The sequence below is a fragment of the Polypterus senegalus genome, chromosome 4, assembly GCF_016835505.1.
Source record: "Polypterus senegalus isolate Bchr_013 chromosome 4, ASM1683550v1, whole genome shotgun sequence".
Taxonomy (NCBI): Eukaryota; Metazoa; Chordata; class Cladistia; order Polypteriformes; family Polypteridae; genus Polypterus; species Polypterus senegalus.
This window is the reverse complement of record NC_053157.1, coordinates 197207436-197232022: the sequence shown is the minus strand read 5'-3', so window position 1 is coordinate 197232022 and position 24587 is coordinate 197207436. Positions and strand designations below refer to the sequence as shown.

The 24587-nt window shown below is 36.7% G+C and overlaps 1 protein-coding gene across 1 annotated transcript in view; it reads left to right on the top strand.

The window, feature by feature from the left end:
* The first annotated feature begins 671 nt into the window (after positions 1-671).
* Positions 672-24587, top strand: part of aup1 (AUP1 lipid droplet regulating VLDL assembly factor) — a 43841-nt gene continuing 19925 nt past the window's right edge. Inside the window, exons 1-7 of the mRNA XM_039751841.1 lie at positions 672-872; positions 1164-1301; positions 14288-14438; positions 14557-14744; positions 16942-17014; positions 17558-17631; positions 21421-21487. Of these exons, the coding sequence (XP_039607775.1) occupies positions 832-872; positions 1164-1301; positions 14288-14438; positions 14557-14744; positions 16942-17014; positions 17558-17631; positions 21421-21487 (732 nt within the window). The 5' untranslated portion in view covers positions 672-831. The remainder of the gene's footprint in view (positions 873-1163; positions 1302-14287; positions 14439-14556; positions 14745-16941; positions 17015-17557; positions 17632-21420; positions 21488-24587) is intronic.

The following is a 24587-nucleotide window of genomic DNA, read 5'->3' as shown; positions in this document are numbered from 1 at the left end:
CTTGAGGTTTTCTGCTACCCAGTTTCATGGCAATCAAAGTGATGTAAGGTCTGGGCTGGAGGTCATCCCCCTTTAATATTACATTACAGAGAGGCCTAGCTTCAGAATGGGGGGGGCCTGAGAAAAAAATTCACAAAGAAAAAAACAAGACAATCACACATAAACAAACAGCGACTGGAATGCAGGATTCTGGAGATATGAGGCACAGCCACAGTGCTAAAGTACATCAAAGATTCAAATCTAACTTTAGTAACACAAAGACTATGGAGGGTGATATATACTGTAATTTAATATGGTGCACTTGGAGTTAGAGTGTGCTGCACTCGTAAAAAGAAGGAAAAACAAGCTCCTCAGAAATCTAAATCCAAATGCGTGATGAGTAATTGTGCAAAAACGTCATGCAAAGTTATCCACGCATGAAACAGAAATTACAAAAACAACTGTAGTCAATCTTGACAAGCATTTTAAGCTGAATTTTCAGCTTTTAAGTATGGTTTCGAATAAGAAAAACGACAACTCGATATCGGTCAGGAAGTCAGAATGTAAAAGTAAGTTCTTGGATAATAAACGATCAAGGTCATAAGAACAAAATGACTACAATTTCCATGGTGCATTGCATCAATCGCGTCACAGGATGGACACGTTACTCCATTTCCCATGCTGCACCGCGGCCCAATGAGAAAGTGACACAATTTTTTCAGTATGGCGTCCGGCCTGGGAGTTGAGAAAAGCATTTTTGAGAGAAGGAGTTGAAGACATTTCACAACGTTAAAATAGCATGTGTGAATTTGAGGTTCTAACATTTGGATTTGTGTAGTGCGATATGAAATAATGGCGTCTCCCGGGATAGAACAGCTATTTGACTTTCAGAGGTGAGGATAACTGCAGTGAAGATGCCGAGCGTCCTCCTTCAACTTGATGCATGTTTGAATGTTTGCGTTATTTTGATCACAGAGATGACGGTTGGAGCATACCCAAAATAACCTACTGGAGATTGTCATTAAACGTTTTTTTGGTACAATGCCTAACAAATTCTCTGTAGAAATCAAATCTGATTGTTGACAACAGGGTGCTTTTCTTAGATTGAACACCATGCGCGCGAAGACAAGAAATGATCAGCCGTGTGTGCTTGCGACAAGTCACGCTTCAATTTTCTTTCTCAGGTTGCCTAAGGACCCCTTAAACCTAATCCTGCTTTTGCTGTACGCTCCTATTGGACTGTGCCTGATGCTGCTCAGGGTGTTTATCGGCGTCCATGTGTTTTTAGTGAGCTGTGCGTTACCTGACAGCCCAATTCGAAGGTAAGTGGAGCGCATAAAGTCAGTTTGTGAGTTGTCATCTTTGTCCAAGGAATATCTGCTGAGCGATAAGCTGTTTAGAGGGAAGTGTAAACGTCATTGGCAATTTAGGAATTAGAAGGAATTTTTTGAAATGTCGATTATGACTCCTCATCGGCTACTACTTTACCACAAGAGGAACACTTTTATTACACAATGTTCTAAATCTTAAAATGAAGTACCTCTTGGACGAATTGTTATATTTAGGCAATGTTTAGTTAGGCGTTTTGACACAGTGGCTTAATCTCTGAATTTGGCGTGTTTCGAGACCTCATTTTGCCCTTGCGTGGGACTATTTCCACATTTAGTTGTTTAATGCAGTGCGATTAGTGTTAATCTTCACACGGTTGTAGTTCACTTGCACCCTGATGTATTTGTATGTGCTCACCACCGCCACATCTTCCCCATCGGGGGGAAGAGTAGGCTTAACCCTCCTGAAGTTTACGATTATCTCCTTTGTCTAATTGATGTTCAGGTACTGGTGGTTCAGCTTATGCCGTTCGATGAAGTCTTTCGCAAGTATCCTGTTTTTATTCTCCTGCACACTGATGATACACCAGACTATGGCTGTGTCATCAGATAATTTCTGTTGATGACATAATTTGGTATTGTATCTAACGTTTGAGGTGTACAGGGTAAACGGGAAGGGAGTCGGCACAGTTCCTTCTGGAACCTCTGTGCTCCTCGTGACCATGTCAGATACACAGTTCTTAAGCCCCACAAACTGTGGTTTACATTTAAGTAGTCCATTATCCAGGACACAATGGTAGCATCACCCCTCACTGACCGGAGCTTCTCTCCCAGTAGTTTGGGCTGTATGGTGTTGAATGCAGTAGATAATCCAATCTACAGTATCCTCACCTTGCTACCCTGCCTCTCCAGACAGGATTAGGTTTAATTACGCATACAGATGCGTGGGACTATTTCCACATTTACAGGTAGTTGTTTAATGCGGTGCGATTAGTGCTAATCTTCACACGTCCTATGTTCCAATTTTGAATCATTCCATTATTTATTTGGAGGTTGCATGTTTTCTACATTTTTTAGTCTTTTAAATTATGTTCTAGTATATTTTACATATAGTTATGTATTTAAAAAACTTAATTTAAATATTCACATTCATCTAGTTAGATAATAAAATCCTGTATTGTCCTTCACTCGACTTTTCTGTGTGTTACTTTTTTTTTTTTTACTTTTGATATACTTTTTTAATCTCTGCGGGGAAATTGTTTTTTCGCCTTGACCGTTACGATCAGAGATTTTTTTTGGAAGTAACAGGCTACCAGGTCAGTTGATAAAATGTTTAACAATGAGTAAGAACCTTGAGTAAGTGGCATATTGCTACTTGTGAACGGGCCAGTGTGACTTGAAATCTAGCCCCGTTGTTTACAGGTTGTGAACCTGTGCCTTGTTTGTGCCGTTTGAAATGCAATGGGTAATTAAACAGAATGAGATTAATTTGCATTAGAGCTTGTCTTTTATCACACCTTGTTGAGATTGTGGGCTTCAGATGAATCTGATGCAGACAACAACTTTTATTTATATAGCCCATTTTCATACAAACAGTAGCTCAAAGTGCTTTACATAATAAAGAATAGAAAAAATAAAAGACACAATAAAAAAACAAAATAAGTCAACATTAATTAACATAGAATCAGAGTAAGGTCCAATGGCCCGTGGGGACAGAAAAAACAAAAAAAAAAACTCCAGACGGCTGGAGAAAAAATAAAATCTGTAGGGATTCCAGACCATGATACCGCCCAGTCCCCTCTGGGCATTCTACCTAACATAAATGAAACAGTCCTCTTTGGATTTAGGGTTCTCACGGAAGGACTTGATGATGATGGTCACGTAGACTTCTGCCTTTTAATCCATCCATCATTGTTGGAGCATCATGATGCTTTGAGTAGGTGGAGGTGGCACAGGCCACCACCACAAAGAAACCGGAAAAAGAAACAGAAGAGAGAGCATTCAGTACCAGTTGTGTGCTGTTGCTCAGTCTTGGATTGCTTAGATTCTGATTGCAGCCCAAACCTTTAAGGTAATTAAATTCACAGGTAGGCAATTTGAGGTGACGAGTCACATATTCTATATCACCCCCACGCGCCATCTGGCCTTTGAGACACTGTACATATAGTCTGTATTATAAGTGAGGTAATCCCTGAATGCTACTACGGTTTTCTGAATACCATAGCTGCTTTAACATTGTTACTCTTACTGCACCTTCTTCTTCTTTCAGCTCCTCACATTAGGGGTTGCCACAGCGGATCATCTTTTTCCATATTACTCTCGCTGCACCACTTGGAGTATTTATATCACTGTATCTGAGTGTGAATCACAGCTGTACAGCAGCTGATCGGAAACAGAATTATCGGTATACAGCATCAAGCACACACAGCCTCAGCCATTCGCTATTTGAGCTGCTCTCATCCAACAAACGCTTCAGAGTCTTTCCTGTACTGACCTCGTGGTTCAGAAACAGCTTCATCACAAGACTTCTAAATGCACTCCATCAGTCCATCAATTTCTCCTTGTAGAACTGTCTGTATTTATAAGTACAATCACCTAACTGTAAATTTGCGATACAGTTATAATATTGCACAACCTGAGCCACTTTATAAAGCTTTTATTTAAATATGATGACAATATCTTTTTTAAGATGAAATGCAGCAAAATATGTTTATTATATTATACAGATAAAACTTTAACTACATGGTCCAGCAGCGCTAGCCAGGAACTGGAACTTCGTTCATGGATTGTTCCTGTCTCGCGCTGTACAGGTGACGGTCATAAAATTAGAATATCATGACAAAGTTGATTTATTTCAGTAATTCCATTCAAAAAGTGAAACTTGTATATTAGATTCATTCATTACACACAGACTGATGTATTTCAAATGTTTTATTTCTTTTCATTTTGATGATTATAACTAACAACTAATGAAAGACCCAAATTCAGTATCTCAGAAAATTAGAATATTGTGAAAAGGTTCAATATTGAAGACACCTGGTGCCACACTCTAATCAGCTAATTAACTCAAAACGCCTGCAAAAGCCTTTAAATGGTCTCTCAGTCTAGTTCTGTAGGCTACACACTCATGGGGAAGACTGCTGACTTGACAGTTGTCCAAACGATGACCACTGACACCTTGCACAAGGAGGGCAAGACATAAAAGGTCATTGCTAAAGAGGCTGGCTGTTCACAGAGCTCTGTGTCCAAGCACATTAATAGAGAGGCAAAGGGAAGGACAAGATGTGGTAGAAAAAAGTGTACAAGCAATAGGGATAACCGCACCCTGGAGAGGATTGTGAAACAAAACCCACTCAAAACTGTGGGGGAGATTCACAAAGAGTGGCCTGCAGCTGGAGTCAGTGCTTCAAGAACCACCACGCACAAACATATGCAAGACATGGGTTTCAGCTGTCGCATTCCTTGTGTCAAGCCACTCTTGAACAAGAGACAGCGTCGGAAGCATCTCGTCTGGGCTAAAGACAAAAATGACCGAACTGCTGCTGAGTGATCCAAAGTTATGTTCTCTGATGAAAGTAAATTTTGAATTTCCTTTGGAAATCAAGGTCCCAGAGTCTGGAGGAAGAGAGGAGAGGCACAGAATCCACGTTGCTTGAGGTCCAGTGTAAAGTTTCCACAGTCAGTGATGGTTTCGGGTGCCATGTCATCTGCTGGTGTTGCTCCATTGTGTTTTCTGAGGTCCAAGGTCAATGCAGCCGTCTACCAGGAAGTTTTAGAGCACTTCATGCTTCCTGCTGTTGACGAACTTTATGGAGATGCAGATTTCATTTTCCAACAAGACCTGGCACCTGCACATAGTGCCACAGTACCAGTACTTGGTTTAAGGACCATGGTATCCCTGTTCTTGATTGGCCAGCAAACTCGCCTGACCTTAACCCCATAGAAAATCTATGGGGTATTGTGAAGAGGAAGATGCAATACGCCAGACCCAACAATTCAGAAGAGCTGAAGGCCACTATCAGAGAACATGGGCTCTCATAATACCTGAGCAGTGCCACAGACTGATCGACTCCATGCCATGCCGCATTGCTGCAGTAATCCAGGCCAAAGGAGCCCCAACTAAATATTGAGTGCTGTACATGCTCATACTTTTCATGTTCATACCTTTCAGTTGGCCAACATTTCGAAAAATCCTTTTTTTGCATTGGTCTTAATTGATATTCTAATTTTCCGAGATACTGAATTTGGGACTTTCATTAGTTGTCAGTTATAATCATCAAAATTAAAAGAAATAAACATCAGTCTGTGTGTAATGAATGAATCTAATATACAAGTTTCACTTTTTTAATGGAATTACTGAAATAAATCAACTTTGTCATGATATTCTAATTTTATTACCGGCACCTGTATTCTTGCTGTGGCTGCCGTAACACTGGAAGGAGAGATGGATAGAATAATTAAACATTACGAAGATATTTCAATGTTCCTTAAAAGTTTTGAAGAATCTGCGTTCTAAGCTTACAGATGGCTTAATGTCTATTACAGAGCTGATTGTGTGGCGATTGGGTATTTGGAGAAAGAAAAGTAAGGACAGGAATTGGGGGTTAGTATGTTTGAAAGAGACAGTACTTCTGTAATAAAGTATTTCATCGAAGGTCGCATATGGCGCATCAAGCATCTTGCGTGAGACATGAACAATCACTGCTTCACCATGTTCCCATGTTTAATAACATGCTTTAACTCCTATCATCATGAAAATGATATCACATATACTTTTCAGTATTTCAATTATTCAGAGAGCTGTAATATTAAGAATGTAATGGATTCTGTGTCCTGTCGGAGGAAGAGAAAGCCTGGAAGCATGTAGTGATTAACACACACAGAAGATCAAGTACAAAACAAAGCATTTAACGTGCTATTTTAGTTACGATGGGATATGAGAAACTAGTAAATTAAACGAATTTAAGATGAACTTTATGATGTTCTACTTTAATGACAAAATAAACTACCTGATTAAAGTGGAAATTTCAAGAATAAAGTTGACATTTCGTGCTTTTTCCCCACTGTGCACCCTAATAAGCTTTCATATGATACTCGGACGGTGGGCTACGACTCACCTTTTCATGGCGTCTTTGATATGTGACAACTTCTTTTTTTATTTCGGGCAATGTGCAGCTTTCTGAACTTGAGCTTTCGAGTTTCTCCGACACGCTATGTCACTCGATCAACTTCCTTTTGTTGTTTATACCACTGTTTAAACCAACAAATAGTAAGTTTTTCCTTGCCTCCACTTGGTATTCGCTGAAATTCCTCTATTTTCCCTCGTACCTTTGCCATTGTCTTTTCACAGAAGGTTGATCTTCAGGACTATTTATATTGATTTATTTGCATATTCAAAAAGGCATAATTCTGGGAGGCGACGGGGTGGGACAGCAGGTACGTGCACGTGTGTTACTTTTTACGCTGACCGGGATTTATGTAGCGGAAGAATGTGGAAGTTGGCGAATGCACAGATTTATGCATCTGGATTTTTTTTGTGTGTAAGTACATTTCTGCTTTTGTGCTTACATGTTACAGTGCAAATTCAATGCATGGTGTTATGCATGAGGGGTCCTTTCATCGGAGCAACGTTTCAGCCGTGGCATGGCCAAATGGGGAGGCAGCTAGATGGATGAGGTCTCCAGGACTCTAAAAATATCAAGATCCTAATTATGTCATATCATCTACTGTTAAACCGTAATTCTAAAATTTTTATTATTATGCTGTCTTAAGGAATTGTTCTGTTCTGTATATTGTATTGTATTGACCCCCTACTTTTGACACCCACTGCACGCCCAACCTACCTGGAAAGGGTCTCTCTTTGAACTGCCTTTCCGAGGTTTCTTCCATTTTTCCCTACAAGGTTTTTATTGGGAGTTTTTCCTTGTCTTCTCAGAGAGTCAAGGCTGGGGGGCTGTCAAAAGGCAGGGCCTGTTAAAGCCCATTGCGGCACTTCCTGTGTGATTTTGGGCTATACAAAAATAAACTGTATTGTATTGTATTGTCCCTGGAGACCTCATCCATCAAGCTGCCTTCCCCATCTGGCCATTCCACAGCTGAAATAGTGCTAATCGGATGAAAGGACCCCCCTTTCCCATAATTCCTGTGATCCTCCATTAGGGATGACTTTACCTTAGGCAGGCAAAACAACTTGGCAGGTGGGCCGTGGCACCAAGTGCCACATTTGAGTACAGGGAAGAGAAACAGAATAGGTGAGGGTTAGTATCCAATTATAACTATCATGTTATTTATGTTTTAGTGCTAATGACTAACCCCACAGATGCAGTCTGTCCAGTTAATCAGCAGCTCTAGTCAGGATATGCTAAACTGAAGTAGTGAGTCTTCAGCCGGGATTTAAAAGCTGAGACCGAAGGGGCAACTCTTATAGTAGCAGGCAGACCATTCCACAGTTTTAGGGGCCCTGTAACTAAAAGCTCGACTTCCTACTGTTATTTTATTAATCCTTGGAATCATAAGCAGACCGGCATCTTGAGATCTTAATGTGCGCTCTGGTTTGTAAGTCATGATAAGTTCAGACAAGTAAGCCAGACCTTGGCCATTTACAGCTTTATATGTTAAAAAGAGGATTTTGGAATCTGCCCTAAACTTAACCGGGAGCCAGTGTAAGGATTTAAGAACTGGAGTTATGTGTTCATATTTTCTTGTTCTTGTAATAATTCTTGCAGCAGCATTTTGGATTACCTGGAGGCTGTATAAAGAACAGTTTGAACATCCAGTGAACACCGCATTGCAGTAGTCAATCCTACTAGAAATAAATGCATGAATTAATTTCTCAGAATCCTATTTTTTTTTAGAAAGGGACTTAATTTCCCAACATTCTTAAGATGGAAGAAACATGATTTGGACAACTTTATAATATACACTTTAAATGACATGCTAGAGTCAAAGATAACTTTATAATATACGCTTTAAATGACATGCTAGAGTCAAAGATAACTCCTAGATTACGGGCTGATTCAGTAAAATTAATGGTGATTCCAACTGAGTTAAATGACAGAATATTGTTGTGATCAGCGTCATTCCCTCCAACAATTAACATCAACAGACAAGTACTTCTCATACATCAACTCCTTGAATTCACTAACACAACTAATTAAAGACAACATTGGAGAAACTTCATTTGATCTAAATGAAAGGTATAACTGGGTGCCATCTGCATATGAGTAAAAATTAACATTGTTTTCTAATGGTAAATCCCAGTGGAAGCATGTAAATTGAGAATAGTAAAGGTCCCAGTATTGAGCCCTGCGGGACACCATATCTCACTTCTGTGTAGAATGATGGAGTACTGTTAGCACATTTCTGTACATATTGGAATCGATTTGATAAGTAAGAACTAAACCAAGCGAACGCAGTGCCTGTAACCCCAATATCATTTTTTAGCCTGTGCAGTAATATAGAATGGTCAGTGCTGTCAAATGCTACACTTAAGCCTAACAACATAATTACAGTGGAGTTTCCTTCATCGGAGGATATTAGAATGTCGTTTACAACCTGCGTTAGTGCCGTTTCTGTACTATGACCAGTGCGGAAACCAGACTGGAATTTCTCAAATTGTAATGCGTAAGGAGTGACTGAAGCTGATTGGTGACTACTTTTTCTAATATTTTAGAGAGAAAGGGTACATTTGAAATAGGCCTATAATTATTTAGTATGGGTCTAGGTCTGACTTTTTAAGTAATGGTTTCATGACTGACACTTTTAGTGCATCAGGTACTGTGCCATGCAATAATGAACTATTGATAATGGTTAGAATAGGCGCTGCAAGAACATCCATTGCACTTTTTACTAGTTTTGTTGCCACTGGATGTAGGGAACAAGTAGTGGGCTTAATTTTAGAAATTAAAGTTAAGACTTCCTGCTGTTACAGGATTAAAATTACTAAAGTGCTGAATGCAATGTGAGACAGGGTCTGCTAAGCTAGTATTTGGTTTGTACTGTACTATAAATATCTGTTTGTATTTTGCGCTGTATATCTGAATTTCCATTTGTTAATTTAGCAGCTGTTCTAAACAGTACCTGTGGACTTTTATTATTGCTATCTATTATTGTAGAATAGTATTCTGAGCAAGCTTAAAAGAGAGCTTTTTTATATTTTTTTAACACTCTCTGTCCATGCAATTTGAAAGACGTGTAGCTTTGTTGTTCTCCATCTCTGCTCCAGTTTTCAACACTCTAATTTAAGAGCTCGAGTGTTTTCATTAAACCAGTGAGTGTTCCTATGTGCTTTTATCACTTTTTTTTTTTAAGGGGAGCCACTGTGTCCCGAGCATCTCTCAAGGTCATATTATAATGTGATGTTAGCTGATCTAAATTGTTTTCCACGTTTACATTTGATGTTAACTAATCTAAATGTTTTCCACAATTACACTCGACTTACTCAAAGTATTTTGAAGCAGAATTATAATCTAGATGTTGCACTGTCCTTGTTTTAATCTGAGAGTGTGTTTGCAAGGGCAAAACTAAATCAAACATAATTAAGTAGTGATCAAAAATAAGTTCATTTAATGGAATAATATTTAAATTTTGAATTTCCACTTTGTAAGTTGTATTTAAATCTAATGTGTGGTTATGATTATGAGTTGGACCTTTGACATTCTGACAAAATCCTACTGAATTTAAAAAGTAAAACATTTGCTAAAAGTGTCAGTTTCCACATCAATGTATACATTAAAATCCCCCATCAGTACTATGTGATCATAATTTAGAGACAAATGAGATAAAAGGTTGCTAAATTCAGTCATGAACAATGAATATGGCCCTGGTGGTCTATAGAGTAGCACTATAATTGTGTTGGTACCTGTTTTAATATTTAAAATGAATGCCTCAAAGGATGGTTGCCTACATTTTTAGACGTGATTTGCATTTTGTTGCAATGAATTATTCCAAGGACTTTTCCTCGACCAGAATCTCTCTTATGAAGGAACGAGTATCCATCTGGTAACGCCTCAGCTAGGGGAACAGTGTCACATTTACTAAGCCAGGTTTCAGTGAGAAGACACAGATCAGATTTTGTACTTAATATAATATCATTTACCAAAACAGCTTTACTGCCTAGAGAGCGAATGTTCAGTAAGCAGCATTTAAAACTGCATGCTTCTTTCTGAACTGGTGATATATTTTTTGTTTTAATTTGAAGTAAATTTCTATTACAGATGCCCCTGGTGGAGGGTCTGGTTTTATCCCTTGGTCTAATTATACACCTTATTTTTTGTTTTATCAGGTAATTTAATTTACTGGATGCCCGACAACAGGGATTATGGGTAACAGCTTCAGGATAGTAACAGGTGGGATAAACAACAGCCTGTGGTTTAAGATCATATGACTGTGGCATGGATGGTGCTCTAATCGGTCAACCACGCAGTTTAGCTGCCATATTTTGGGATAATACATAAGATCCCCTCCAGTTAGGATGAAGACCATCTCTTTTGAAAAATCCAGGCCTTTCCCAGAAATCATCCCAATTGTTCACAAACGCTATGCTTTTATTTGCACACCAGGTTTCTAGCCAGCAGTAAGGGGAATGCAATCTGCTATAAATCACATCCCCTCTATATAATCTTGGTAAGGGGCCATATTACAACTAAATTTCAACATTTTCTTTTAGCTTTGGTGCATAGAGAGATGAAGTTCCTCTTTAATACCTCAGATTGCTGTAAATAAATATCATTAGTGCCGACATGCAGCAATAAGGTAGATACTTCATTGTCTGTGACACGGTCCATTGCAGACTCTATGTCAAATATTGGCCCCTGTGAGGCATTTAACATTAACTGCTGGTTTAACATAATTTGGAATTCAAACATTCCACATTATGGAATCGCCAATTATGTGCACTTTCTTATACTCAGTTTCCACAGGTGCGCTGCGGAGTGCTGAGAATCTGTTCTGGGTCTGAATTGGTGACTTGGGTGCCGAAGGACTAAATTTTGGCTTCTTAGACCCCCGTCTTACTGTTACCCACTCGCCCTGTGGCTGAGTTGGTGCTACTGACTTTGGCCATGCACTGACTACAGTGGGACTTGGAGTGACTGAAGCCGAATCAGAAGTAGCCAAATTGTCTAAACAAGAGTGGAAATAATAGATTGTTATTTGTCACACATTAATTTCATGTGTGTTCCATTTCTACAATAATCTGTGTAAACACATTGTTAAAACAGAAACGTTTTTCAAATTTTAGTAGTAAATGACAAAATATTGGCATAAACCAGGGGTCCTCAATCACGGTCCTGGAGTGCCACAGTGGCTGCAGGTTTTTGTTCCAACCCAGTTGCTTAATAAGAAGCCCTTATTGCTCAAGTAACACTTCTGGTTCACTTTAGTTGTCTTGCTCGTTAAGATTTTGAACCCTTATTGCTTATATTAGTCTTAAACAGCTGTATTCTTGGTTTTCAATAGCTCCTAATTAGCAATAACATGCAAATGACAAGCGACCAGCATTTCTCCATTTAGCTTGTTACCATTTACACCCGTGTGTATTTATCATGCACTATTGGGTTTAATTAAATACTTGGAAGGAAAGTGAAGAGAAAAAAGTGAAGGACTGAGAATTACTCATCCATTTTAGGCTTCATATCCTTTGGATGATATCCTTAGGAAAAGGAAGAAAATCTAGGATATGAGAATGACCTGACATAGCAGAGTTAAAGCACTAATGGGCCATGAAATGACATTATTGGCAAGAATTGCTTTCTAATTAAGCAAGTGGGTTTGAACAAAAACCTGCAGCCACTGCGGCCCTCTAGGACTATGATTGAGGACCCCTGGCATAAACTATATAATGTGTGAAGCCTGAAATCCAAAGATCAAATAAACACTTTCACAAAAGGTTCAAGGACAATACAACAGGTTCCGTGGTGTAGCAGTAAGATTTGCTGACTTATAATCAAGAGTCCCCAGTTTGATCCCGATTGCCTCCTATATTTGCCGTTTCCAGTAGTGAGCTGCTCTTATTGTTAATATTATACAGTACACACATACACTTGGTTTGCTTCTGTAACAGACAGTGTACATTTATAGGACTCGTAAAAGTTACTGGTTTTTTTTTTTTCCACTTTTATTCTCTGTCACGATCACGATACATACTACCGCCCCCAGGGATCTGACGCTGTTAGTTTTTATCTGAAACTGGGAATAGCTGTAAATGTGAGTGGTGTTTTAAGACAATGGAACTGGACATTCTCTGATCTGGAGGGATAGAAGCTGACACACAAATGCTGGTGAATCTGCCTTCTTTGTATCTCACCGTCACTTGATTTATTTTTTTTTTTATTCAGTTTTATTAAATGTTCCTGCTCACGCTGAATTAGTATGCACCTTATGGTCCATGATGTCAAAAAAAAAAAAAAAAACGGAGACATAGGTATATATGACATTTGGAATTATTTATTTTATGACATGTATAGTACATTTTGGAAAACATTGTGGCACAGATGCAACATTATTCAGTTACATAACATTTTGCAGCTGTAATCCTGATCTTGCCATTGTCCACATTGCTGTATGGTGGAGTTTCTTTTGTACTCCAGGACATGCAAAGGAAAGAATAGTACAGTGAGGTCAGTTCAGCGCTGTATGCTATCATCAGATTTAAATGTTAACAGTTCACACACACGCAAGGACCGTCCTTACTACATTTACGACATATGTACCTGTTGCAATGTGCAAACTTCTCTCTAGTTTCCTGCAGTTCCATAGTGTGAAGAAGTTAGGGCATATAAAGAATAACTGGATAGAGCACCATATAGCACTCATAGTAAAGTACAGGGTGGCCCACGAAAAAGTAGCCCGCCTTCCTGCCAGAGTGGCGCGCCGATTGAATACCCTCATCACGAAAGCTGTTTAGATGTAGTGCAAACGTGGGAGTACGAGCTGAGCGACATGTATTCCATTCCACAAAGAATCATTTTCAGCACTTTCTGTAAAGAGTGAGTAAAGATTTTTGCATTTCAAGTTTCTTTCTTTATGGAAGGGCGTCTTTTTTCGCCAGGGAGGCGGGCTACATTTTCGTGGGCCACCCTGTATAAGTGCTAGTAAAAGCAAGGGTGCATGCATTTGTTCCTAAAGCCCATGCCAGATTAAATGGCTTTTCCAGCAGTTTTCAGTGGCAGCCTTCATTTACATAATCTTAACCTGTCTAATTCAATCAATAGTGTGCTGTTGTGAAGACAGTCGTCTAATGTGAAAATACCTAATTATCGAGACTAACCAGTCTGTGATTGTCTAGGATGAAATCAGAACATGTTTGATCTTCTCAGTAATCAAAGGAGTGAGCTGTGTACTCTGGACAGCTGACAACAAAATGAACCGATGAATATTCATCTTGAATTACAGTGCATAGAATGTAATGATGAGGAATAAGGAATATACTGTATGTGTTTTGAATCTCACAAACGGAAGAGACGATAGTCTATCTGATGCCTCATATTTTACATGCTATGAAAGAATGGAGTAAAAAAGTTAAAGGGCAGAGATTGCTGCTGAACCCGTTGAAGCTGTTAATCCTTAATAAAGTGCTACATCATCAGGCAACACACTGTTTACTGTCAGAAAAAGGGGCAAACACAACTGCATTGGAAGATTGGTGCTTGGTTGGACATTGTCTGCATTTTTTAGTTGTGTAATTTGACATGTTACAGTGAAGAGATCAGTAACGGCAATTGACTTATCTGACATGCTGAATGACAGAAAGTTGTGTAATGTGACATCGGCTTTAGGAAAAAAGAATTTACTTAAGTATAGGTAGGCAGCTGACTAGAAAGTAATTAAGAAAGAGGCTCGGTGGCAGTAGAAACAGTCAAGTGAATAAGTAGGATGGAATTTCTAATGTTTATATCATAAGATGACCGAGTATTTTTATGTAATAGGTACTTACTGTTTGTGTAATAAATGTTTTTTTCCTCTCTCTGTTTTATTTTCAGATTTATTGTGAGAGTTATGTGCTCAGTCCTAGGAATGTTTGTGAAAGAGAATAACCCCAACCTAAGGGACAAGAATGTCAAAGTGTACATTTGCAACCATGTAACACAGTTTGATCACAATATTGTAAATCATATAACATCATGTAACACGGTAAGTGTGGAAAATCCTTCAATTTTGTTTTAAATTTAATTTTTCAGGAACAATGAGTGATGCAGCTAGTTTCCAAAAAAAGATATGCTAACTTTATAAAGTTCTTTTCTGTGTTTAGCCAATGTTAGATTGCCCTCCTGGCTTCATTTGCTGGGCCAGAGGGTTTATGGAAACTGGCATCCCCTCCAGCAGGCTGGAGCTGACGGAGTTCTTAAGACAGTACCGCAGTATGCAAGGCAGCCTTCCACTTTTGCTGTTTCCAGAAGAGGATACAACCAATGGCAAAACTGGTCTTCTTAAATTCAGGTGACTTCTTTTACTTTGTTGAATTGGTAAATTTTTTTATTATGCACCAGTAATAGCAACACTACTACTAAAGAACTATGTGTTTAATCTATAAGGTGGAAATTTCTTTATTGATCCATTACTATAGTGAGAAGTTGCAAAAACTTGACAAATTAAGAAAATACATGTCTTTAGCTAACCCATGGTGACAGGTGAAAAGCAAACAGTCTAAAACGTACAATGTCCTAAATGTATCTTATTTTATCATATTTTAATGCAATTTCCTAAATAAGTGGACTTTTTTTATCAATATGAAAAATCATGAGTTTATATATACCTCTTTGTGGTAGTGACTCAGTATCCCAAATTACAATAAATACAACTCACAGGACAACCATTAAGGTGCTAATACAAAGCCACTAAATCTGTGGTTCCATTATAACACTGGAAATCATAGAGAGCAATACTCTGAATATATTAAAAGGACATTTGTATTGCTTTCACCGTATGTGGTGTAGCAAAAGGTATTATAATCGGCTCAAAAATTCAAAGTGCTGATTTTTGAAATAAAATACATGCTTTACACTAAACACATTTGACAGTGTTTGGCTGGATGTCTCCCTTTGTGATAAAATTTGGTCTTGTTATATATAATCAAATGTTAGGGCTGTGTTGATTATGAGTATTACCAGTTTTACAGGATGTAAGTGACCAAGAATAAAAATATCTACAGTAATTGATATTTTTTTGAAAATCCGAACAGCTGTTAGCAATAGAAGAAATCATAAGATAAGTGAGGAAATATTACATGACTACCCTGCAAATACCCCTTTGAACTTTCATCTTTGATCTTAATTGTGGTTCTTTGGACAGAAATTAAACTGATACATTTAAACAAAGGGCCATGGTTGTGCTGCTACAACTGAGTGATGACAGTAGAAAATTTGCATGATCCCTGGCCCAAATTTTTATCCTGTTAGATTAATAAATATCCCTGCCCTCCATAAGTATTTTTTGTGTTGAAAAGATTTTTTTTTTTAATTCATAAGTTAGTGCTTGTACTTAAGCCTTCAGCTATGAAGTGGTAATATTTGATTCTGGTTATGATGCTTCCTTCTGTGTTTTTAGAATTTAAATATAAATAGATTGCACTTTTATTTGTCATCTTGCCTGAAGAAGGGGCCTGAGTTGCCTCGAAAGCTTGCATATTGTAATCTTTTTTAGTTAGCCAATAAAAGGTGTAATTTTACTTGACTTGTCACTACATCCATATTGGCAAACGCAGTACAACACCCTAGTACTACAGACATAGAAGACTTTGTCTCAAGGGGAAAGTTAGCTTTTACAGTAGCTCAAGAAATATAACAACAACTACCCCACTCAAATACACACAAGTAACAGAAAAGAAGAAAAATTTTGGACTTTGTTAATGATAAAAGTAACAATGAGGCAATATAAAAGCATGTTTCCATAGGTATGAAGGAGTCCAAGCAGTGTTTCTTGACAGTCTTGCACAGAATAGTTCGATGGCTAAAAGTTATTTAGTAATGGTGTGTTAGAGAGAGAATGTTCATAATGGCCATCACTTTTGTTTTCATTCTCTTCTTCACTACAACCTCCCCTGTGTCATAGTGTTCAAGCAATTTAAACATCCTGTTGATAAAAATGTTATAATTGTTCTATCTGCTTTATACAACTACATTAAATGTATTTTCATTACATGCTGGCCAAAGCGTGTCATACATCTGTGAAAACATGAGGATCAATGATCAAATTGCTGAAAAGATAACGCCTAGGTTTTCCAAATTTGCCAATCTAAAAGACAAGCAATTTTAGTTAAGGGTTAACAATGTTACCTTTGCAGATTTGCTACACACTTAGCAGGGCAACATGTGACAGACATGTTCATGTTTGTCAGGCAATCAATCTGCCATTCCGAAGAGAAAATTAGAATTGTTCATATTTTCATATTATCATTTACAGTATTACTGTAAAGACAGACTTTGCAAATGCAACCTGTACTGCTTAGCACTTTTTACACAGTTAGATTAGTAAATTTTAGCAATTTTTTCCAATTATTTTTAATTACAACTGTTCTCGTTGTTTAAGCAGTAGGTTTTCAGAAAATCAATACATCTTAAAATACTGTTGTTAACTGCCTCATTTATGGTCCTTAAGTAATTATTTATCATTTTCTTTGTGAATGCTTTTCTTTCAGCTCTTGGCCTTTCTCTGTGACAAATACAGTTCAACCCATTGCTCTCAATGTTAGGAGACCATTTATACCAGCGGTAAATTACTCTTTCTGTTGTTTTAAGTGTCAAGTCCTCCTTTTGTGTGTGCTACTGTTGTTGGTCTTTTAAACACTCTTGTTTGTAACAAATCCGTTGATTCAGATTATTTCCTAACTAAAATTCTGCAGTTTCTGCCTATTGTTTTCTTTGCTTCCAGCAGTGTGCTTACCTCACCTGTAGCAGGTTGAGATCACTTTTTGTTTCTAGTATTATATTTATTAATATAATTACTTTTAATATCCCATAAAGCATTCACTGAGGAACATTCTGGCATTGTACGTATTTGTTAGTTATCCCCATAGGAGTACAGCTTTATAGTCTGCTGTAACCTATGAATGCTGAGCATTTTTTCAGGATTTTAGCCAGTTGGTATTCTTAATAATTACATTTAACCTTTTTTTTTTTTTTTTTTAAAACTTAAATCGTTATTACATGTGTAATTTGAGTGACTATGTGGATGTCTTGTAATAGTGCTTATTTTTGTTAAGTTTTATTTATTGATTTTTGTACAAGAAGTTAATTCTTAGTTATTCCTTTCAGAATATTGAAGAATCTTCATGGATATTGGAGCTCTTGTGGACTTTTTTCATCCCCTTCACAGTGTACCAAGTAAGGTACTAAATATTGTTGCCTATCAAAGGGGATCTAATGGGTGGGGATTAGTTAGAACAGTGGTTTTCTGATTCCAGCAGCTGCTTACATAACTTAATGTAAATAATACACATTGAATGTGTAATATTGTGTTAGCCTTCGGTAACTTCAGAAAAACCAATGAAATGCAGTCATTGCATGCATTAAACATTCTGAGTTTTTTGCAGATAACCCTAAGTGATAAAATAAAAAAGACAGATTTGAGGGAATTTGAAAAAACAGAACTGTGTATGAATACCAATTCTAATTACACTTAATGAGCCGCAAGAGCCCAAATCACATCTCTATTTGGTTACTCCATGCTCAATTATTACCAGATATTTTGCTTTTTCTCAGTTATAAAATGTCTTGCATCTCTGAAGTCGAACACAATGATAAGGCATTAGGAGACGTACAAATTCATCATGAATGTAATGCCTACTGCATGGGATGTAATGTCCAAGGCAACACTAGTAAATGCATTTACATCTTAGAACCACATGTCAATAAGTTTGTTCAAAAAACAAAAGCAAGTATTCATGTTGAATGTTAACACATACATGCAAATGTATACAATGGTATGCCCCAAGTGGCAAGCATATCACAGTTTTCTTGTAAGTAGTTTAAATCTGCTTACCTCCTTAATATTATTGCAAGATGTTTGGAGAAAACAGTTTTATTTAAGGTTTAAGATGGTAATTTGTCCTTGTCCTTCAGTAAGCAACACACACAGAACAGCCATTTTGGTCAGTGGACTTTTGATTTAATATTAGAATTCTGAGTGGTGGGATGTAATATGAACTTCTGTGTCGTATCACCTTTTTAAAATGAAAATGATCTCGGTTGTGTGGCATTATTGTAAATGAATAAGCACCATCTCTTTACTGTGATGTTGTGCTTCTAGAAAGTTTGTGAACCTTTTTAGAATTTTTTAAAATTTCTGCACAAATCCTTCATGTGATTGTCATAACAATAGATGAAGGAGCACAAAACAGATGACACACAAAATGTTATGCTTTTTCATATATTTATTAATCAGAGTTATCCAACATTAAATGTCTCTACCTCTATCTCTAGCTTCAGCACAAGGTCTTTCCTAATTGGAGTATGACCATGTTGCCATTTTCTTAATTCAAGTAATCAACCTAGAAAGTGAGAAAGACCTAGATCTTTTAGGTTGTATGAGTATGCTAGGGGCCACTGGAACAAATTCTAGTGTGCTGTTCCTAAGCAAACTTGGAACTGTCCGTAGCACTGTAAATGGGTTTAAGGTCACCTTGCTCACACCAAGCCAATATTAGATTTGTTAAGGCAGCTTTACCTTACATTAGAGTATGTTGTGTTCCCCCTCAGCATTTTGCAGCCACTAAGAGGCATGTCTGATTTTAATCTTGACTACAGTCCCAAAAGGCTAGGGGTTTTTCAAGTCATTTTGTGATCAACTTGCTGTTGACATGCAAAACTGTAGACTACCACTTTAAATTACATATGTATGTAACCCAGTGAAATAAAAAAAAAAGTTTCATCACAATCATTATTCTGTTTAGTATTTCCTGCTTAAAATGTGTCACTGTAACCCAAAAAAGTTTTTTATTGATAAAATGATGAAAAGTGTCTTTCCTCATGTTTTGTTTTGTTAAAGTATATTTTGGATAGATGCGTCACAACAGCCATCAAATTTCCCATTTGGAGTACTGCATTGCTACAGAACGCAAGCTGGTGGAGGGGTAACTGGGGAGAAAGCTGCAGAAATATTGCTGTAGTTATAAAAAAAAAAAAAAAAAGTTATTGAAAATGTATCCACAGCGTTTCTCTTTAATAAACAGAAAATAATTATGTATAATTTTGATAAACATAATCTTTTTGCGTCAGAAGGTTTTTAATATTGTATACTTTTAAGAGTGAGGAGATTTCTGGGAAATTTTATCTTTGCATTAATTTCTACATTAATAAGCAGGTTATTCACAATTAATGGGGAATAATCAGTTAAATAGGTTTGTCTATCATGTGAAGTGGGATCAGTATTTATGTAGATTATCTGTATTAACTAAAGAAATCTAAATCATAATGGTAAACATAGCCAGTATTTTAATTTGTAGTTAACTGGATAACTATCCTGTAGAATATATGACTTGAGCAACTTGAGATTTGTTGTTTTTGCCATGTACATTTTTCATATAGTTTGCCATTGTACAGCACTGGTCACTATTGCCTTGTATTATGTGATGAACTTTTTTCTTTCCATTCTGCACAAAATCTTGAGATTAAAATAAAAAAAACATGTTTTACTACAAACTACATGGGGTAAGCAACACACAAATCTATTGAAGCTTTTTTTTATCGCTTTGGATACTGTACAAAACAAAGTTCAGAACACCCTGAAAAGTTTGCATAAGCACATACATTAAAACATGTAGATGTTAACAGTTGTCTGAGATGGAACTCCATTAACAGCGGTGTTACTTTACCTTTTTTTTTTTTTTTAACCATTATTCCGAGGTATCCTGTGTTTACTGAACCTGAGGGGTTTTCATTAAAGGTAATGCAAGTAAATACAAGCATAAGTAGCAGAAAAAGGGCTCAGAAAGAAACGGAAAAGACAGCTAAAGCTTCATCTAAGTCTAAACAGACCTCAAGATATATCTACTGTGTCTCGTTTAAAATTATCCAAACAGTTTCCAGGGTAAGATCCAACCTACGAATGTTGAAATTGAGCAATAGCCTCTTTGGGCCATATTAACATCACTCTGGACCAAAATCTTTAAATGCCTATCAGACAGCCTTGATGTCACAATCCCTCCTAATCCATTAAGAGCTGTGTTTGGTGTACTTCCCGATGTGCTTAAAGTGGAGAAGGACTAACAAACTGTAATTGCCTTTACTTCACTATTGGCATGTAGACTTATCATGCTCAACTGGAGGACTCCTAGCCCACCTCTTTTAAGTTGGTTGGTAACTGATGTTATATACTATTTGAAATTGGAAAAAATCAAAATCTCACATAGAGGATCTGTTCAAAACATTTTAAAACCTGGCAGGATCTAATCAACATTTTTGAATAAATGTTTATATTGGCAGAAAATGATTTTCTTCCATCTTTTCTATTCTTAATGTTTTACTCTTGGCCTTGCTCTCTTTCTATTGGATGGGGGTTTAATTGAATTCAGTTTTGTTAAGTTTGACTTGACTGTATGGAATGTTACTTGCTTATAATAAATTCAATAAAAATACAAAATAAAGTTTGCAGATTTGCCAGCCCCCTCCTTAAGCGTTGGAGTGTAGTGGTTGAATCATGTTATTGTATAAAGTTGCAGTCTGTCATTAACAATGCCAAATTGTCCCAAACATTAGATGCCTTTTTTGAAACTAGAAAAAGTAGCTGTCAGAGTAAGTGGCACCAAGTACTACAAAAAGTAAAAAAAAAAAATATATCTTTAATTATGACATGAGAATTTTGTGAACACTGACCCTAGTAAATTAATGTGAGGGTCTAGCAAATCATTTAATGACTCAGAAAGTTAGTCGTCATCATGTGCTGTCTGAGGTTATTGTCAAGCGCAGACATGATGGTGTGGGTGATTCTTATTTTTTAAAGGGACAAAAAAACAGCAGTTTTACCAAGGGATTACGTTGTTCAGTCTCCCTAGGGATCTTTAAGTTAGGGTATTGTGTTTCAACCATGGGAGAAAAGAGTTAAATGAATTTTGTTTAAACCATCTTTAAATAACCTTGTATTAAAAATGCTGATGCCTGGTGGTATTCTATTTCCGTAGATGGCTTCCTCCTTTATCCAGGCAAGATGAAGACTCCAGTGAAGTGTTTGCAAATAAAGTTCAAGAGGTAACTAAAATTTTTTTTAAGCATCCTTTTTTGGTGTGCATTCAATTTGGATTGTGAAGAAATTGGATATACTTGACCAATATTAGCTTTGGAAGTAACTTTCAGCATTGAAATTAATTTTGTATTTTCATATTTTCTTAAAAGATACTTTAATTTATTGACAATGTCTGGGAAGAAATTAGATGATTGTGACCATAATTGGATTATTGGAGATTAGTAAATTACGTGAATGTCACTATCTTTTAATATGCTTTGTTTTTCAGTATCTTGGATTTAGTTGGGTATTAGCATAATTGTATATGTTTTATCCATGTCCTGCACAAAGGATGATAAAAGCTTTTATGCCACTTTACCACAGTCGTGTCCGTGTTTATACATGGCTGCAGTTTAGCACACACTTTTTTTTTAATTAATTGGAAGTTGTATAAAGACATGAGAAATGTACTGCTTTTGCTAAATGTTATAGTCCTTTCTGTAAAACACTGCAGAGTTTAGATTTAAATGATGTTATTTTTGTACAGTCATGGCATATATTAATTTGCCACAAATAACAGTGTGTAAAGCATTTTTGACAAATAAAAAGAAATACGGTGACCCTTTGCAATTTAAAATGGTCTATGGGAGACATCGGTCCAAATGTGAAGATTAAATTCTTAAAACTTACTTGACTATTCCACTTTAAATTAGGAAAGATTTAATTTCAGAAAAATGAAATGAGGTATGTTTGTTACAGCAAAAGGGGATTGAAAATAATACATTTTATCACAGATTCTTGCCACTGTTTTTGTGGAGGTTAGGATATGTTTCAGTTCACTTGTCTATTCAAAACCACCATTCTAGTGTTTTTTATGTCAATGGAAAGTAAAATTGCTCAAAACAACTTGTCTAAAACTGTGTAGCAATGTAGCTATGTAATATTAATAATTATTACTTACTACAAAACTGAATACTGTATGAATAAGTAGCTCAAATATAGAGTTTCATGGTATTGCTGCTGGTTCACAGATGTTGGGTACCTGGGTTGAAATCTTGTGTCCAGTCATTGTCTGTGGAGTGTTTGCATGTTCTTCCCACAGGAATGTGGGGTTTCCTCCCATGAGTGTGATGCATTATTATGATGGAAGCCATCATATTTTCAGTTCATAAAACCCAATACCCAGCACTATATATATTGTTCAGGTCAGTGGACGATCATAAAATAAACGTAGGCATTCAAATTCTAGAGTGATAGTAGTTTAGCTTACTGCTGTATGCTGCTAACAAGCCTACTAAAATAATGCTGTTGATGCACTATTAATCTAATATGTAGCTAGTGAAACGCTTCTTTTTTTATAAAGTAATACTGCCAACAAGGCAGTAAATATGCATGATATTGCAAGGTTAAAATACACACTAATTAGTTTATGCAGATTTTAACATGACGAAAGAGCTTCATGTGTCTGGAAGTTGAAATACTTAAGCAGTTTTTATTTAGTTTATTTTTATATGAATGTTTATTATAGAAAAAGCATGTGTTTAAAACATATGCACATATATTAAACTATTTTTGTGACAAATATATTTCATTGTGTCAACCATGCTCTAAGCACTTAAATCATTCTCAAAAATAAACATATATGAAACGAGCTGCAGAAATCCAAACCCCAGAAGGTGAAAAGTTACTGTGGTGATAGATAAAGAGCAAGATAAAGAGCACAGCCAGACTCTTAAAGTAGCATAATCTCACAAAAATATGACACAAATTGTCTGTTTTACATTCTGACATACTTGGCATGTTTTAAGGCTTTTGTTTTAATTCTTGGACTGGTATTTTTTTTATTTAGAAACAGTTTTGTGCAAGAAACATTCCCTGACTCACCATAACGCACAAAAGTTCATCCAACTTACCACCTTACTTTTATCCTTGCTTCATATTTTTTCTATAGTGCGCCAGACTTTGTTTATACTTACTGTGTGAAGGAGGTGTGTAGACCTAACATGAAGAGTGTGTACTGTTGGTGACTAAAATGTATTTATACTCATGCTGCCTCTTTTTAATCGGTGCACTGATATTCTGCTTTTGAGTAGGTTAACAGTGTGGTGAATGTTGCGCACTTAACAATTTCATAGCAGAGGAAGCAAGGCTCTTCTGATGGAAAAATAATTGTGCCAGTTATTACTGGCTTTAAGAGGAAAAAAAGAAGTGTCATGTCAGACCCATTAACTAAAAGTGGCAAAAGGAGAGCAAGTATGATAATACATACCCTCTAGTGAGCGATATTGTGAAATTGTGTAGCACGTCTATAAAGTAAGCAAGAGCAAGAACAGAGTAAGCCATAAAGCAGCTGCGGCAGTGAGTTCAAGAATATCAAAATCACTAGATAAGTAATGTCATAATATATTATTTATTATGGTATTAAAAAAATAAAAAGAGGAGAGGGCAAGGCGAACCTTTCCACTATTTTTTCAGTGCCAGTTACCAGTGAAAGGATTTCATAATTGCATTATGACAAAAATATATGGAAAATAATTTTTCAGATGCTGGAGTAACTTTTTTCAGTTGATTAAATACAGGGAGTAGTCCACAGAGTAGTGATGACTGAAGGAACGTGACAGCATTACAGCCAAGTCAGAGAATGTACTGTTCTATTTTTTGCATGAACAGAATACAGACCCTCGCTCAACCAATCACAACAGAGATACTTTTAAGATGGGTTGTGCTCAGCATGTTAAGTAGACACTTCTCAAACAGCGATTCAAAAAAAAAAAAAAAAAATTTTTTTTTCTTATTTTTAGTTTATTAACATTAAACTACATTTTTCTGCTGCATGCTTCATATGTCGCAGACAAGGATCACTTTGAAAAAAATATTTTCTACCTCGGGTACTGTATCTTGGATCAAGCTTTTTAACCTGTGTCTTAAAGCCCTCCTTTTCCACCGTTCAGATTTGCATCATATCCTTGGCCAAAAAATATGTAACTGCATCCGAAATTTGCTCTTCCTGTCTTATGGAGTGTAACTAGCGAATGCTCCAGTGATGCTCAGTTGAGTCATTTGTTCACTTTTTGGCTGCACATTACCAGCTGCTAGTAGCACCTCGTGTGCCTTTATGGCCTTGCT